The 19,754-nt window shown below is 30.4% G+C and overlaps 1 protein-coding gene across 3 annotated transcripts in view; it reads right to left on the bottom strand.

Annotated features, from left to right (window-relative positions):
* Positions 1-6,703: 6,703 nt before the first annotated feature.
* LOC143083038 (ephrin-4-like) overlaps positions 6,704-19,754 on the bottom strand; it is a 133,730-nt gene continuing 120,679 nt past the window's right edge. For 2 of the 3 annotated variants that reach the window (XM_076259168.1, XM_076259166.1), the window contains exons 2-7: positions 17,533-17,653; positions 16,734-16,908; positions 15,268-15,390; positions 13,656-13,673; positions 12,536-12,691; positions 6,704-11,422 (exon numbers count right to left, since the gene is read on the bottom strand). In XM_076259168.1, the coding sequence (XP_076115283.1) occupies positions 11,256-11,422; positions 12,536-12,691; positions 13,656-13,673; positions 15,268-15,390; positions 16,734-16,908; positions 17,533-17,653 (760 nt within the window). In that variant the 3' untranslated portion in view covers positions 6,704-11,255. The remainder of the gene's footprint in view (positions 11,423-12,535; positions 12,692-13,655; positions 13,674-15,267; positions 15,391-16,733; positions 16,909-17,532; positions 17,654-19,754) is intronic. The other variant, XM_076259167.1, reaches the window with a different exon arrangement.

Below are 19,754 nucleotides of genomic sequence, written 5' to 3' on the forward strand. Positions count from 1 at the left end.
CATTACATGTCATATTTTATCTATCTGACAAAGAGAATAACTAAAAAAACACTTTTTTCTTTTTTTTTTTATTTTCAATATCTTAAGAGAAATTAAAGCTTCACAGCAAATGAAAATCAATGGGATTTCCATAACAATTTATATTTCAAAGTTAAAAATATTTGATTACGACTTATTTTCGAAAGTGTCAAAGACATTGCTGATGATATAAGATTCACTACATCCGGACGCCCGGTTTTTTTATGTCTCCTGTAACGCGTTTAGCTAAGTAATCAAAAATCAAAACCCCAAGGTTGTAGACTCAAGTTCCTGGAAAGGGGAGTCACTTCAGTTCCTATATTTCGAAGTTCCTTAATTATACAGAAGTGCCGCTGTAAAGGAGTCCGTTTTTGATATGTCAAATATAGATTATAAGATTAAGATTAGGTGGGAAACTTTTACATAGAATATTTATGAATTGAATGATGGTATAGTTTCGAGGAAACAATAAAATTGGCTTGAAAATATAAATATATGAATTGGTGGGTATTTTGACTTTAAACAAAAATCTAACTAGTGTCGGATTCTGGGGGAGTACATGTGCTTAAATAAAAAATAATTTTCTGTATAAAAAGGTCAAAAAAAAATTTCGCCTCGCTCCGCTCGGCAAAACATCCACATCATTTCAACCCTGGCTACGCCACTGGTTGTTGCAATTGTCCATTCGTTTGATGTGTTTTGTCATTTGATTTTGCCATTTGATTAGGGAATTTCCGTTTTGAATTTTCCTCGGAGTTCAGTATTTTTGTGATTTTACTTTTCACCTCTTACTTTCAGTGCCTTCTACGTTTTTTTGTGATTCAGTTAGCTAGTACAATTTATCTGCGGATTGATCGTCTATTGTTTCAGGGCGCGTGTGATGTTGATTTTGGTATTGTTGGTTTGTGAGTTTATTTTTTTCCTCAAAATAGTTTTGCTCTATCTTTTATTTAAAGAGAAAGATATGTAAGATCTTTTTTACATCTTTGATTAAGTACAAAAGAGATGAAACATCCCTGCCGCACAAAAGACTAACTAAAACATACCCAAAAGAGTAACAAATTGCCTATACACAAAAACAACAAACCTAAATACGATCCATATAAATAACTTACTCAGCCAGCACAAAAGACAAATAAGTCGTGAGAATAACTGTACATACAAATATTGAAATCATTCGGTAAAATTGATGGTCATGTTTTTTGTTGTTGTTGTTCCACTACACTCTCGGGTTATGTATGTACTTGAAACTGACGTCGGTCATATTTTTATTTTGAAGATTAACACAATTGGCATTTACTATAAAAGGTTGTGCTTGTAATGTGTTATTGAACTATTATTTTTATGTGAATCATATCATGAGCGCAATACAAGATCGAAGACGGTTTTTGTTTTAGTGAGGTTTTTTTTGCTGGTTCCTGAATACTGTAACCGTAATATTTCATTTGTGTATTTCCTTATCGTTTCAAACAATCTTCAATCATATGTTTTCGATTGTCTTATCTTTATGCTAGAGTTGCAAGCTTAACATATAGTGTACATTATATATGATTGAAAATAAAATTTCAAAACCTATGAAGATTTACAACCTGAACATTTACAACGATGTTATTTACTATTCGCATATGCTTATTGAACACTGTCCGTCCCGACAGGTTCATCTTGAATAAACATGCCTAGATCTTGAAAGCAGTCACCATTCTAATAAGGTAACTTATTTTAAACTTTGGAGTTATTGATTCTCAAATCACAAAACATCATACAAAAAAAACCGAACTTCATTATAAACTCAAGAAGGGGATGTCAATATAAATCTTGACAAAACCACCAAACCTTCGACCATATCAACCAAAGGAAAGGGAAAATGTATTCTCCTTACTTTTCTGCTTCTTTTTAACTTAAAAAAGACAATTTCATTATTATTTTTTTTCTTTCACTTTTTTTCTCTAGCAGTTTAATATTCTTTTCTATATTTAAAAAGTTGTTATGATGTTATCAACTTGAAGAAAGTGTTATCAAGTCCCTTTAGGGTTATTATTGATTCATTTCAAACCTTCCTGTGTCGTGCTCATCGATATCATTTTTCCAGACCACCTTGGCTTTCGATCTCCGTCGAATGCAATGTGACATACGACACTAGTTTTACATCCTTCATTTATTTCTCCATTTATCGTGATTATATATAGATGATTACACAACCTACTTTAATCTTCAATAACGGGAAGGTTGTATATAAAACGATGTCTCATCTTGCCACCTTTCCATGCAAACCGACCTTCTGACCTCTGCTTTGTAACAGCAACAAACTGGATGGTTTATTTGGGCTTCAACCTCTTTTTTTAATTTACAGTAAAGTTATTTGTTTGTAATGAAAAAAAAATGTAGTTTCTTCATTCGCAGTCCAATGGTTCTTGTGTGGTTTGGATATCAATTAGTGGTATATTGTTGCAGCAAAGATTAATACATCATGTTTAATTGGCAAGTGCTTGACATTACGGGTGGCGATGATTCATACCTGACATTCCTGTGGAATTGAATTAAACTGCATTAATTTTACGTTATACTTCTGAAATGTGACAAGAATTAGATTTCATCTCAGGTGACCATCATTGCATGTTGAAGTGTCTATGCAATGGAAGCTTCATATTGACACTGAAGTAAGAACTCCTCCCTTGAGTTCGTACTCTAGATTATAAAATGTATTGTGTGTTGTTTATTTTGATCTATTTATTATCCTCGTTTGTCAACATTTAGTTTTTATTGTCTAGCTTACATGAAGAATTCTTAGAATAATAGAAATTTTATGACTCCCTATAGTCACATTATGATATATTATGTTTCATGCGTTATGATTTGCAATTATGTTTCCCATTAAGAGAAATAAAGGCTTCAATAACTTAATGACGAATAAATTTGATGATATTCCATAGTCAAGTTTTCATCCAAGTCTTTCTAAAACCGGTCTGGCTTTAAGTCCTATTTGAAGTAAAAACTGTGCAAATCTATTAATTTTGAGGAAAAATAAAATCATCGCAGAGAAATTATTCATTTACTGTCTGTTTATTCCATTTTGTAAAAGCTAAATTATATAATTGCGCTGTTATGTCATCATATATCCATAGTTGGTTCGAAGATTTCGCGAGTATTGTATGATCACAAGTAATCGTAATACAGATTTCAGTACCCACGTGTCGTGTTTCTAGAATAACTGTCAATGGGTACGCTAGAGATCAAATGTTTGAGATGCAAATACACGACATCAAAACTGATAGAGTCTGTATACTAAACTGCCAAAACCCTTACATGAGGTCAAGATTGCTAGATATAGTTGCAAAACATACTTTTAGTATAAATATATTTTTCATGCATTATTTAACATTGCACTCCATTTCTGTGGATCTATTCTATACTTCAGACACACATGTAATTAATTTTATTCGCCCGATAAAGGTACATCACAGTTTTGTTGAGGAGATATAAGATTTACATAAAACAATTGTGATGTGTTTTTTTGTTGTTGCTTTTTTTAAAGTTAAGGACAAAATTTAAAATATCACAGAAAATATTCTGTATGTTAATTTTGTTTACATATTTGAATTCGCTCATATTCAAAACCGTCATGGTCCATAAATAAAATAAATTAAGTTTGTATGATGTCACAAACAAAATATTCTACCTTTGAAATTGAATTCCAGTATCTTATTTCTTTTCATTTTTCATTTCGGTAATTACCTGAGGAATAGGATGTAATAAATTTACAATTATCGTATTGTGTACCCGGAACAAGACTACTCGTTAACGAATCCCAAATGGGAAAGTTAAATTTTACTTGGTGTCTTGTTACGTTGTTGATTACTAACATGGTGTTGATATCTTTAATGATGCACCTCAAAACATAGCTTGAAGTAAGGGCGTAATTGTCGTTCCTTGCACGCAAATTTACGTATTGTTCTAGACAGCATATTGGTAGGAATGAACTGAACATTATACTTTAATTGCCTTATTTTGTTATATTTTACGGGCCTCATCAATGCCCCCGTCTCTGTGAAGATTATTCATTAAACTTAATCACGAGTCTTTGTATGAAATTAAACTTTACATCGTTATTAGATAAGATTTACTTCGAAAAAAAAAAGATTTTGGCATATCGGACAATGTTAGACCTAAAACAAGGTTTGCTATGTCTTGTATGAGATGAACATACCATTTAGCAACCGAATAACTAAATTCTTGAACGAAATGCTTCTTATTTAAGGTTATCAACAAAAAATAAGGCAAGACAATTTCAAATTAGGTCACCAGACGCAAACATCTAAATTATTGTGTCGTCTACAAACTAACCCAATATTGCAAAAAATTAGTACTTCTGAAATTTTAACAACATGAGTCACTTCTGGGTGGACCTATGCTTTATATTAATAGAAGCAACAGTAGGCTATCGATCTAGGATTCAAATCAAGGTAACAAAACAAAGTGATGGAATCACATGAACTTCCCTAAAAAAAAAAATACGGGTATAAGTGTCTTCTGATATGCATACATCACATTTGTTGCGAATCAACACTCAGTACAAATGTCCCATGAGAGAATAGAACATGATCGGATGAAAAACAGATTATACATCTATTCTGGAATATGCATATATAAGACCATTAAGAAGCATGCATATATATGTTGCTATTGAGAGACGCTGCCATATCGTATCGGTCAACTCATTCGCGATGTTGCTTGCGAAACTATTGTCGTGTCTATTTCACTCGTTCTTCAGTGCAACTCTTTTGAGGCATATTTGATATGGGAATATACCCTAGCTAATGAAGTTCGCCTAGAATGAACAGACTCATTTAACATGTTAATTGAGATATGAAACGCCATTCAATTGATCAGTAAGTAATACTGCAAATGGAAGGTTGACAATTGAAAAGTTGAAATCATAACCTTTTTTATATAATTTATTTTGAAGACGCCCATCTGTGTCAATATTGAGGAATCCGTAGAGATATAAAGCAAATCTTCGTTAAGACTGTTTTGTGTGAGTTCTGCCACATAAGAGTGAACTAGCAAGTCGGCTAGAAGGGGTGTCCAATTAGTAGCCTTTAGATGATACCAACTGACGATAAAAAACAAACGATAAAACAAGCATTCACCGGCTGTGGTGTCTCACATGATTTGCTGATCATGATTGCATTTTATTTCAAAAAATTTGAAGTCAAGGTTTTAGGATATGTATAAGATGCACATAACATTATCAATGGTCCTTAATATGAGGTAAAGGTTAAAAAGATAAAGCCTGCCAGCAGGACTTGCACATCTCACAATTATTCGATATACGAAATATAGTTGCCCTATTGATAAAAGTATTCGAAAAAAATGACCTAATAAAGAAGAGTCCAAATGCTAAAAAATACTAGAAAGATAAGTTCATTGTCATATGAAATGTCAGATGAACATGAATATTAGCACATTACATTTATTTTTATACAACTATCATCAATGTCTTCTTATCTATAGTATCTTAGATACAGACTCAATCGCAGAAACGTCCACTGACCAATGAACTAAATGCTGTTGTAAATTCATAGTCAGTTGTCATTCTGCGGTTTATATGTTCATGTATTACTATATTATATAATTCTTTGTGCTTTGTGTTATTGCGTTTGTTCGTACTGTAATCCTGTAGTCAATTTAGCAGTATTTTTACCATTGTCGTATAAGCAGGTGGTTTGGCAAGTCATTAAACAAGGTACAACCCACCGGTTTTTCTTAATTTGGCCTTCACCAAGTCAGGAATATGTTAACTTCTGTCTGTTTCTATGTATGTTGGCATTTGCTTTTGTTGTAGTTCCGTGTCTGTTGTTTCCTTAGTTTTCCTCTTATAGCTGATGTGTTATCATCGATTTTAGTTACCCGGATTGTTTTTGCTTAAACGAATTATGACTGTTGAACATAGATATACTACTGTTGCCTTTTTTTGTTGTGGTAATAAGCAGTGTGTATAAGTTTCATAACATTTGGTTGAGACAAACTAGTTAGAGAATGGAAACCAATTTCGAGATGTACAAACCGATGTACAGAGGGATAAGGGTAAAATTAATGCTACGGTTGGGGAATTAACTGTTTAATATAGATTGAAGCCTTAAGACTATCATATATCACCATACAAACTATGAAAGATCAAGGTCTGAAATATAAAGTTTCAATAAATAGGTAATGGGGCTGCCTTATTGGAGTCCATTTTGTCTACCTTCTGTCATAGTCCTTCATGTCAAAACAAAAACTCTACATTTTTTTCAAGCAGACAATGAACAATGAAAATTAAAGCAAGGACTTCTGCCATATGAGCTTATCAAGAAGAGACCAAATGTTTGAACAAATAAGGTCATTGTCAGCTGAAATTTCAGATGAACATGAATACCTTACTTTTTTTCTAGACACCCATCATCGATGTTTTCTTATCTATAGTTTCTGATACCTTTTAGCATGATGAAAATGCAGATCTCAAGACAAGAGAAAACCATAAAATTGAGAATGGAATGTATTGATCAGGCCTTCTACCTCTCAAATTAAAATCTTCATACAATGGCACAATATTTGTTTCAGTCGAAATAATTATGGGTAGTTGTATACATGAGATGTATAAATTAGATCTTGGGGAAATAAACTCAGTAAAAGGGAAACTACAATATAATTTGTTCATTTCATTTATTTCATAGTTTTTTTCACATTGCTGACTTTTTAATCATTCACACAATAACAAATTTCAAACATATAATGTATTGTCATTAAAATCTCCACAGAAATATTGTACTACAACATCATTGTAATCATGATCTTCATCAAATTAAAAATTCCCTGAAGCAGAGAGACTGGACAATTTATTTACATTTTCATATCAGTTTTTCAAGGATACATCTTTTTTACTTCATTCCACATACATTTGCCATGAGGTAACTCTGTTGCAAACTACAACAAAAACCAAAACAAATCTACTCTTCAACTAATGGGGTATTTCAATTTGCATATTATGAATTAGATATTGAAAAAAATATAAGCTAAAAATAAATAATAATCTTATATTCAGGGGTAACAAACATATTGGGTACACAATGTTACTTTCTTTTAATTTTTCTGACATTTATTTTTTTTAGAAAACAAATAATATCACTGAAAAAATCTATTTGGAAGTAAAATGGGACCATGAATAATTCCAATTTTGAAAATGAAAAAACAAAATAAGTGATCAAATAGTCTGCTATAAAAATTAAAGTCTATGTGAAAAAGATGCTTGAATTTTACAATGCAGTTAAATCATTCAGTTGATTTACAGAGAGTTACCTCTCTGGAGGGATGTCAAACCCTTCTCATTTAAAATTGAAGCTTTTTCTTTTTAAGTTTCTGATTTTAAATGTTTGAGTTATAAAAAAGTATTCAGCAAGACTGATTTATATAACATATAACAGCAGTAATTAAAGCTAATCTAAAACAAAACAAACAACTCAAAAAACAAATCAGCAATTTGAAAAAAGAAACAACAAACAAAATATAACACAAAATCAGTTACATGTTCATTTCAATAATAATAATAAATTATACTTTTAAAGCACAAAGCCAGATATGACAATAAAGTCGTCTTTTTCATTGTCAAATATGTAATACTGAATCAAACACATTCTACTGTTGTTTCTTCTCAAAATATTTTTTGTTCATGTTTTAATTTCTTCAATAAAATGAGTTTTATATATTCAGATTTTTATTGTCTAGTTGTTTTTCTCTTTAACTCATGTTCCTTCAAAAGTATACTGAAATATTCAAAGTCGTGTTTTTGAATATCATAAAATCCTCATTAAAGCATAAAAAGAAATTTCTAGAATTACTTCCATCAAGACAATGCATTTAGTAACTTAAGTCAAAAGTATTCCTTATTAATGGTCTGTCTTTACATGAAAATTCTTTGTTAATAGAAGCTTTTATCAAAATTTTCAATTTTTGAACATGACATATTTTCTCCAAAAGATATCAAATAGAGAAAGTGGTTTCATCTCCTAATATGCCGGCTTATGTTTCTCAGAATTATCAGCAATTTCTCTAATAATCAAATATTATTATTAATTGCATTGCAACTTTGAATAAAGAACAATAAAATATTTCTTCACAAAGTATCACAAAACATTTTTATAAAGGGTCCTTAATTAAATTTGAAGCAATTTTAGGGGGCAGGGGGGACATGTTTGGCAAATCCATGTTTTTAAGAAAAAATAACAGTAGAAATAAACTAACATCATTTAAGCATTGATAATGCATGTACCATGTCTACATAATATATATACACTATATACACACAATTATATACAATCTTTAGTATAAAACAATCACACACAACCAATGCACAATATAAAACACTACCACACACACAGTTTGCCATTTACACCATACAAAACACTTAAAGGATTGCTTAACTTTCACCCATATATCTTTAGTATTCATAATTCACTGACATTTTCACAGAAAGGTTGCAGGTACTTTATTTGTTTGATAATTGAAATCAGATCTACATTTAAATGCATTGAAGTTGATAACTGTAAGTCCAGTGATTCATGAAAATTGGGTTTTCATAAATTTGTCTGTTCTTACAACAAACAAAGGCAAAAACTTGTACTGAGACTTCAGTTTTCTGCAAATAGTATATTTGTAACCCTTTAATTGCACAAATTTTTCTCAATATTTCCATCATATTTGGTTCTCATGATACATACTTTGTTGATTTTTGATGAAGCAATTGATGTTGCAAAACAATGGCATGAAGTTGGCTTAAAAAAATATGGGTTAAGCTTCTTTCAAGCTATACCTTTAATTTCTAAACTTAGATCCAATAGAGAATAATAATCTAGTTTTTTCACAAATCTTTTTTTGGAGTATCCATTGATACAAAAAATAAGTTAGGCTTGATTTTCATCATTTTATCTAATACTTTTGATTTCAGAAAAATACCAACTGAAGCAACAAATTGACGATTGACGCATCAAGAAATATTCTGATGAAATGAAAATTTTTAAATAATGCAAATATATGTAAATATATTATCAAAAAATATGAGTTTATTAAAAATTTGATTTAAAACATATCATTTGAAAATTGAAAATGATCAAAATTAGCATTTAAATAACTCTGTTAAAATAGTATCAAAGGAATCATTAAGTTATGAGAAAGTTTCAGGTACAAAAATATAATATGATTTCATTTAGAAGTTTTAATAAAATAAAATTTAAGGGGAAAAAATCATGTACACAAATCATTGTTGATTTTGTAAAATAGTACTTGCATGATCCAAAAGGTTTTGGGGTCATATAAAATTGATAAAAATTTGAAGGTAACTAAGGGGAATAACTCTTGAAAGTTAAAATGCTTGTTTGCTAGAAACTTTTAAAACAGCATGTCGTTTAATGGGTACTAACTAGCAGGCAAAGATGAAAATATGTTTTTTACTTGTTATTACAATTTCACTTGATCTATATTACACTCAACACATCCATTCATTTCATTGCCAACACACTCATTTATATACAAAATTAAGATAAATAATTGATTTTAGAGTGAAAGACTTGTTTTCACTTTGGAAATTTTACTCCAAAATAACACACAATATTTACAAACTGAACATATCTACATCTTGTATATATGCAAATCAGATCATGATTTAAGCCAATGAAAACTTGTATTCATAATGAGGCAGTTATGTACAATAATATAAATAATAGCACTTAATGTAAGTTGCATTCATTGATAAGTAATGCACTTTGATACACTTTTGTGATGCTAAAATATTTTGGTTCAACATGATAAAGAAAACATTGTAAAGATGTATTTTGTTTGTATTTTAAGATACTGTAAATCCAGAAATTATTGAGTGAATTTATTATTGCGATTTTGACGTTATAGATTTGAATTTTTACGATTTTAAGATCCTGTTTAAGGTGGTACCTAACACCTGAACTAAAATTAATTTGGCTCGTTTAATTTTCTTACAATTTTGACAAATTATTTACTTTCACCCTTTGACAAAAATATAAAATAATCAAAAAAGACTCCAAATTATCGACTCCATTCAGGACAATTGTAATGTGGAATAATAACTAGTCTATAGCTACACGTTCAATAGTCAAAATCTATGTAGCACTACGTAGCCACTACGATATTGAACGCAGCCCTGGTTTCAAAAATGGAATGTTTTGTAATATGATATGTTCTTGTACCATTTGTTTGTTTTTTACTTTTTCATTTAAAGATTTTATTTAACTAAGGTACTCTGTGGGTATAAATGTTTGGTAAAGGCATGGTACTAAAAAAGATTTTATGGAAACACGGAATTGTAGATATGAAAATGAAGACTATGAAAGACTGTTTGACCTTCTGACCTCATTTTCTTTCTATCAATCTTTATTTTCTATCTGATATAACATTCTTAATACAATGCTGTGGAAAATGCAGCATAATTTATCAGCTTATGCATAGAAAAAAAATGTGAATGAAATTTATAAACAATGAGACATGAGAAATCTATTTGGGACTACCTCTTACTTCAAAAACAATACTCATTTATCAAATATAAAACTAACAGCTTTGAGCTGTAGTGGTACCAGAAAACTTAAAAACATGATGTTGTAAAAATTGAGTATTCACATTTTCTCAAGTTTCAATCATGCATGAAAGCTTTCATACTAGCTGAAGATATTAAGACTTTTTTAATTTTCCAGCCAAATTATCAGCTCAAGAACAAAAATAAAATTTCTTATATTATTTCTGAGGCAACCAAATCAACATCACTTTAAGGTATAACTGATGTAATTATTGACATAATCAAACTGCCATTTCATTTCAAAACAAATAAAATTTTAACAATGAAAGTCACACCAAAAAAGTTTTCAAACTTGCTTTATCTATAACACAACAATTTAACAAGTATTGCTTCCATCCCATCATCCCAATAAAGAATATGATTGGCTAACTATTTTTTGTCATCACTGATTGCTTTCTTCCTGCCACTACAAGAAAGAAGTTTATCTATTGGCCAATATCCTTCTTCCACCATTGCAACAAAGCATATGATTGGGCAACTTTTTTGGTCATCACAGCAGCTAAGAATATGATTGGCTGATATGAATGTTGACAGTTTTGCATAATTGATGTCACTGTTCACTCACACACAGATCCAAATGCATACTTTAACTATGAAACTACTGCTACCGTTGTGGATGTATTAAATATGTCAATGTCATTAAAACTATTAAAGTCAAAGAAGGCCGCAATGTCCTTGCATTGTTTATAAGTCCACTATTTTTATTGCCTGTGGCATCTATTACAATTTGTTGGCTAGGATCACTTGGCTTCCCTCCTGGAAACTTTGTAGCTGAAAATAGAAATATATATCATTAATGATTTGATCTCAAATAATTGTAAAGTATTTCTTTTAACTTAGCTGTCCCAGTAACTACAAGGGTACTCAAATCACAGTCATATTATTTTCCTGTCATAAAAAAACAAACTTACAACATGGTCCTTTCATAGAATTTTACAATAAAACCTGTTTTTTTTAAATCTATTTTGTCATTTTCTCATGCCATTGTTCTTGCCGCAGCAGACTAGAGTACAATGAGCAATACGAGTACACCAATATCAGCGTGCAACTGGCAAGTATGTTACTTTAATCACCAACATTTTCCTTTGTCATTGTACAATAGAAAAACATTTTCAAAGATAACTTGAATCTGACAAAGCTCCGTGTTGAAGGCGGTTCATTGACCTATATTGGTTTACTTTTAAAATAAATTGTTATTTGGATGGAGAGTTGTCTCATCTTCCTATATCTATTCCTTTTTTAATTATCAATTTGTTAAAAAAAAACATTTACCTGAAACTAAACATGTGTAGTCATAGTTTCAATCTTTAGTCCTTGATATGGTTTTGAATAAAAACAGTATGATTTTGGGTGAACAAATGTCTGATCATGAACAAATAATGATGAGGATGATGATGATGAATATGATTTAATGCATTAAAATATATTCAAGTTAAATAGTGAGGGAACCATGGGTTATTTGAAATAAAATTTGTTTAATTCTTTGTAAAATTATGGTTAGGCTATATTTTTTTCAGTAGTAAAGACTGGTGTTTTGTTGACTGTTATACATCAAAATGCCAATACTTAACTAGCCCACTGTGGATTCCTTTATTTTTGTGGAAATCCGTTTTAATTGATTGAGGAGAAACTTGTCCTTTTTGTTGATATTTTACTTGGTGGTTTGGCATCAAAGTTTATACAGAAGCCCATGGAAAATCTATACTCAGTCAGACATCTAAAACTGTGGTTTTACCCATCCCCATGAAACTGACAAAAGTTGGTATCCCACAAATAATACTGAATTCATAGTTGTCCATATAACAATAAGTTACAAGATAAACCCATTGAAAACTTTTTTTTGTAGAAAATATTGTTGGAAAATAGATTTGATATAACACCTACTTGAGGAAGGTTTTTGTGTTGTAGTTGTTGTTGCAGGAGTTGGTGTCGCTGTAATTGGCTTCTTTGTTGTTGTTGTTTGTTGTGTTGGTGGATTTGGTGTAGCAGGAGGCTGTGTTTGTTGTCCTCCTGGAGTTGTTGTACTTGTTGAAGATGAATCTGAAGAAAAAAAATGAAATTGATTAACAAAAACACAAATTTGTTGTAAAACTCTCTTACAAATAAAAGAGAATTTAAAGTGTACGTAAAATTATATAAAAAAAAAAGTAGAGAGCAAATGAAGTTATAGAAAGATGTAAAATGAAAATAATTGCTTTTCGTAATCTGATCCCTTTCAGCAGTAAGATATAACATTTCAAACTAAGCATAAGCAAGTATTGCAATATTTTTATAAAGATTTTCATTTGAAGTGATATTTTTTTCTAAAGTAATTCAAATCTATTTTGTTTTCTACGAGGGACAATCCTACAACCTTATTAAATTTGCACATGAAGGACTAAGTTATGTCAGTACAAATTATTCTACACATGCAAAGGATTACATTTTCACGTAATCATGATCAACATTTTCACATAATCACAATAATGATAATCATGATTAACCAGTCACCACCACCTTCACAGGGAGTTCAAACAATTACCTAGATGATGAGGTTGATAAAATGCAATGAGATCTACAAAAGGTGAGTGGAGGGAAGAAAGTAATGAAAAATATCTGGAAAAATCTGATGAAAAAACACAATCTATTTTCATCAACATGCAGGAATAAATGTTGTGTTTTTCCAAATAATTCCAGACACAGGCAAAAGTTTCTGTGTTATATTAAAGATCAATTTCAATTTCTAAACTACTTGTTACAAATTTTGAAATATTTTAACCAGATTGTGAAATGTGTGCCAACTGTACAGTCTACATGATATACTGAAATGACTTGTTTTTGCAAATTTTATCCTTTAAATCTATCCATCATTCCATCAGCGTTAATTTTATAGCACTTATATGGGCCTTTCAGTCAATTGATGAATGAATGATAAAACTAGTTGACATTTTCTATAACTAAAGGATATATCATTTCATCCTTAACAGTGCACCAACATGCAGAAAAATAATTTCCTAGTACTCACAGCATGAACATATTTTGCCTAAGTGTAAAATTATGTATATCAAAATCTTTACTTAAACTCAAACCACTTTCAGATCACTTTTCCAATTTGTATATGTCGATGTACAAAATGGTAGGATAATACAATACAACGATTTCTATTCAAATTGGGTAAATATTACATTGCTAGGTAACGTATGTATAACAAAAAGGAAGTGCTTTACACAAAATATCAATTTCATCTTCAAGTCACATGACACGACTTCATTTATCTCTTTCTTACAAAATTACAAAAAGACATTTAAATAAGAAACTATAGAATGATCTTTGGAAAAATATACCATTAACTGTTATCTGCTTACACTTTTTGTAAAGAGAGGAAAATAAAATACATTTGCCGTTGCAGTAGGGTATTATACAATTTATATGGAGAATAAAATACATTTGCCGTTGCAGTAGGGTAATATACAATTTATATGGAGAATAAAATACATTTGCTGTTGCAGAAGGGTATTATACAATTTATATGGAGAATAAAATACATTTGCCGTTGCAGAAGGGTAATATACAATTTATATGGAGAATAAAATACATTTGCCATTGCAGTAGGGTAATATACAATTTATATGGAGAATAAAATACATTTGCCGTTGCAGTAGGGTAATATACAATTTATATGGAGAATAAAATACATTTGCCGTTGCAGTAGGGTAATATACAATTTATATGGAAAATAATATACATTTGCCGTTGCAGTAGGGTATTATACAATTTATATGGAGAATAAAATACATTTGTCGTTGCAGTAGGGTAATATACAATTTATATGGAGAATAAAATACATTTGCCGTTGCAGAAGGGTATTATACAATTTATATGGAGAATAAAATACATTTGCCATTGCAGTAGGGTAATATACAATTTATATGGAGAATAAAATACATTTGCCGTTGCAGTAGGGTAATATACAATTTATATGGAGAATAAAATACATTTGCCGTTGCAGTAGGGTAATATACAATTTATATGGAGAATAAAATACATTTGCCGTTGCAGTAGGGTAATATACAATTTATATGGAGAATAAAATACATTTGCCGTTGCAGTAGGGTAATATACAATTTATATGGAGAATAAAATACATTTGCCGTTGCAGTAGGGTATTATACAATTTATATGGAGAACAAAATACATTTGCAGTTGCAGTAGGGTATTATACAATTTATATGGAGAATAAAATACATTTGCCGTTGCAGTAAGGTATTATACAATTTATATGGAGAATAAAATACATTTGCAGTTGCAGTAGGGTATTATACAATTTATATGGAGAATGATACGGATCATTAAATTTGAATAGCATTGTCAGTTTGCATCTGTTGTTACATAACGAAGTATTGTGAAAACAGAAATGTTTTTTATTACAATTCACTGCATTATCATCATCTACCGCCATTTTAAGGTGTTTTTAAACTATTCTAAGTTAGCAGCTGATCATATCAAATCTGAACTGATAAAAATAGAAAAGACATATATATTTTGTGAAGGTCTAAAATACAATTAATCTGTCTCTCAGTCAATGTAATGAAGTCTTCGATTAACCTATAGTACAGTTCATAAATTAAAACACCCACCTTGTGTATTATTATTAGTTGATGAACAACATATATCTATTTTTAGTTTCATGTTTTTCGTATGACAGGCGCCAATGTCCTGATACTGGTTAGATAATCCTCCAGGCTTTCCTGTTGATGAGCCTGAAAATATACAGTCAATAATAAGAATAGTAAAACCTTATACAATCAGAGAATGAAAACCTCATACAATCAGAAACCTTATACAATCGGAGAATGAAAACCTTATACAATCAGAAACCTTATACAATCGGAGAATGAAAACCTTATACAATCAGAAACATTATACAAATGGAGAATGAAAACCTTACACATCCTGAGAATGTCCCTCTCATTTAGAACATGATCAGCATTTTAGTTTTAAGAATGGGATGCATCTTTTTGTAAAGTTCAATGGGGTGTAAAATCATTGACGGAAGTACATTTTAAATGAAGCAAGGAATCGCCTCAGTGAGGGAGTGAGTGATTCTAATTATGTGTGCACTACCTATATATAAAATGTTGAAAAGGTTTAGATTGCTTTAACCATGTTTGGCACATCTTTTCAGAATTTTTGTATTTTTAAGTCTTCAACTTTCGTGTTTGATTTGATATTTCAACTGTTTCAATTCAAGCACCAATAATGACTCTTATTTAAATGAAATCTGATTCTGGTGTAAAACATGTGTCTGAGTTTAGTGGGACGTCCTCTTTCACTGAACTAGTTCATATTTTTGTTTAAGGGCCGTTGAAGCCCACCTCTGGATAAAGGGATTTTCTCCCCGTCTTGAGAACCATTAGTGGCCTTTGGTTGTTTTCTGCTCTTTGATTTGGTTGATAACTCTGACACATTCCCCATTTATATTCTCAATCTTAATACTTGTTTATAACACACTGTACACAATGTTTTTAATGCTCTTAAATGTCATATGATTATAAAGGACATACAGTAAGTGTTGTTACATTTAGAGTGAATTAAGCAATTTAACCAATAAACCAGATGAACCCCACAATAGTTTATGTACTAGTACTAAGTTACGCTTACTAGACTTTTAGTTTACAAATGTCATGTTTCTCTTAAGTGTTGCTTGCCTCAACTCTTTATTTTTTCTCAATGTATGTGTTAGTGATGTACAAGTTCATTTAGATCAACTTATGTTCTTGACCATAATTATAAAGCTGTATATTTATGGTGTCCTTCATTTTTATTTGTAAACTGGTTTGAATGCTATTTCAGTGAACATGCTCAGCTTGAAAATTTGGAAAATGTATGCTATGGGTTTTACTTATTGTTGAAGGCTGTAAACTAAAGTGCCCAAATAATGTTCATTTATGTGTCATTTTGGTCTCTTATGGAAAGTACTGGTCGTCTAATTGGGCAATCATACTACATCTTCATATTTTCATATCTTAAACATTTACCAAATGCAAGACAGAACATTTTTTAAAGCTTCATTAAACCAATTATGCTACATTAAAACACTTACTTATCATATAATATGTATTTCCACTAGAAAAATCTGGAGTATTTGGAAATCCTTGAAAAGGGTCTATCCAAATAGTAAAGAATACATCACTTTTAGTAGGATTACTACAGTTTATAATCATTAATGATTTAGATGGGTCAAACACAGTACACTGATCATACTCAGCTTTGCTGACCTGTAATAGAAAAATATATATTGTAAGTCATCTACAAAATCTCAAAAATCATTCTGTTAATTTTCCTGTCTTTGCAGATGGTTTTTATACGGTTAAACCTTTCTTAGTCAGGGCAATACATTTGAATTAATGAGGTTAAATCATAGTAAATTCTTCAGTACAATGCCAAGTGTTTGAACAAGAGTTGTCTTTCTTCCTTTACTATTACGTACAAGAGTTGTCTTTCTTCATTTACTATATTGTACAACAATTACCTCCCTTCCTTCGCATCATTAGACTCTTTTATTTTATTAACACCTTGTCTCGCTACTATTGGAGTGCATGTAATATTCTAAGTTTTTTGTTTTTTTTTACCTGAATTTGTTTTTTCTTAACGAATTTCTGAGATTTGAACACAGGCAAACTACTGTTTCCTCTAAAATCTTAATGTCCTGTCAATCCGCTATGAAGCCTTTGTTTTTTCTGTAGTTTTACATGAGCTTTGTTAATTTTTGCTTTGTTTTTGTAATAAAATAAGATATCATTTAACTATTTCCTGACTTCATATAAAGACTACAAAATTTAAAATAGCATGGTTTTTATTGAGGGATGAGCTGGCGTGAATTTAATATTCAATATACTTACTAAATATATCACATAATATTCCCATGTAGAATTATCTGACATAGGTGGGTAGTATGGACAATATACATCTATGCTGTCAAATAAATTCACTGTAATTTTATTGTCTGATGTTGTAGAAAATCTGCAAGAAGAAAGATATAAGGTCATAAGTAAAAATGTTACAAGAATGAACCTCAAATATAGAAATTATGTGGTCCTGAAATTCTTATTGCTATTTGTCAAACCTTGATGATCGGACATTAAAACCCCTCCGCATTTAGTTGTAATTATTAAAGTCATAAATGAGGTTTTCTTCTACATTGAATGTTTTGAGGTTGCAATTGAATTTATTTGTCAGTTTTATTTACGAATAATGTTTCCTGTACAAGGGGAGATAATTAAATAATATATTGACAGTTGTAAAATTTATTCATTTGACCAAATATTTGCAATATATATGTATGTCATTTCCTTTGGTATGGTAATTTTAAAACTCCAGTGAATAATTTATCAAAGTCATACAGCTGTCTAACTGAAAATAATGAAATATGAATATCAATTTATACCTGTACAGGAAGTAACATATTTCAATGTCAAAAATTAAATTTTACAAATAATTTCATACAAGTACAATCTTTATTATTTTAAAACTTCCTTCTGTAAACATTGCATGTCTTTAGATTTGATTAGTTTTAATTCATTTAGTTTCCTATTTGTCTTTTCAAATTAATTGAACTCCATGTGATAATTAAATCCCAGGAGAAATTCACATTTCCTCCGGAATTTCAAACAACATTATCTTCTTATCCCGTAATAATATGCCACTTCAAGCCAATTTCTTCAGATCAAAAGTAAGCAAACAATTTTTTACAGGAAATTTGCCCCGCGTCTTCAGCCATGAATCTAACGGAAAGAGCAATTAATCATTTTTTGACAATTTAGACGGATGGTCATTAAAAGGCATTTGGAGAACGTAACATCTTATTAATTTTTTCCACGTTTTAGGTCTTGTGCAATCAGCACGGAACAAAGAAAAATACTGTTTGTTTACACAATTCGCGTAATAATGTTTCTTTCTCATTAATCTTCTTGCTCAAATTAATCCATCAAGAGTAGGGATGTTGTGTACCTTTTTTGACCTGCATGAAATGAGGGATAAAATAAGAGGTATTCTTTGAAGCTCATGAAAATTAGCCTGTCACATGTTAAAGGAAGGAGCAGACGGGATCTGAATAACAAATGAGGATAGTGTCTTCTTATCTAATCAACTAATAGGTCAAACTTATTTCATTTCAGGAATTCTCTTTTAAATTCTGTCTTTAAATTTCCTTTGTACATGAGGATCTAATAATTTGATTGATTAAAATGCGAATGATAACTTGTCACAAAAGTCTCAAATGCATGCATGAAATTATTGGTCGCATCTCACAAATAAAATGGACATTCTGCATCAATCTGTCTGTACAATTACAGTTTAAAATGCTATTATGAATTTCATTAGTTTGGACTTTTTGCCTAAATCGTAACAAAAGCCAAATATAATGTGAGTTATAATCCACAATTATTGTTATAATGCTTAACAAAGGTCTCTCCTAATATGGAGCACTTCTATGTAATGGTATCGTGACATTATGAGTGACACGTCCTTAGCAGATAGCCTATTGAAGTTGACTTAAAACAAGGGATGTAATCAAACCAGTCATGTACATTATAATTAAGAATTTCAAATCTGACAACAAAATTAGTCGCATTGACAATAATAATCCAACCAAACATCTGGGTGAAGTCAGTTTAACTAAATGGAGATAGGAAGATGTGGTATGATTGCCAATGAGACAACTGTCCACAAGAGACTAAAATGACACAGAAATTAAAAAAAATAGGTTACTATTTGGCCTTCAACAATGACCAAAGCCCATACCGCGTCTCACTTTAAAAATCTCCTCAAATATGTCTTCTACTATCTTTTTACTGACTGATACAAGACTTATACATCCTATTTTCATATGAAAAATTAGATTTTTTATTTGTTATTATCTTTATTTTTGTGCTTTCTTAGAGAATATGATAAACATAACTGGTTTTTATTTTTGCTAAATTATTCAATACAAAATCCAATCTAACAAATCAGTCAAAATTTAAAAAGCCTTGAAATATTGACTTATCAAACATCTAGAAACTTTCAGAATAGAATACTATCATACATATCATCTCTTAAGGCTGTCTACATGCATTCAAGTTTA

This window comes from Mytilus galloprovincialis, chromosome 7, assembly GCF_965363235.1.
Source record: "Mytilus galloprovincialis chromosome 7, xbMytGall1.hap1.1, whole genome shotgun sequence".
Taxonomy (NCBI): Eukaryota; Metazoa; Mollusca; class Bivalvia; order Mytilida; family Mytilidae; genus Mytilus; species Mytilus galloprovincialis.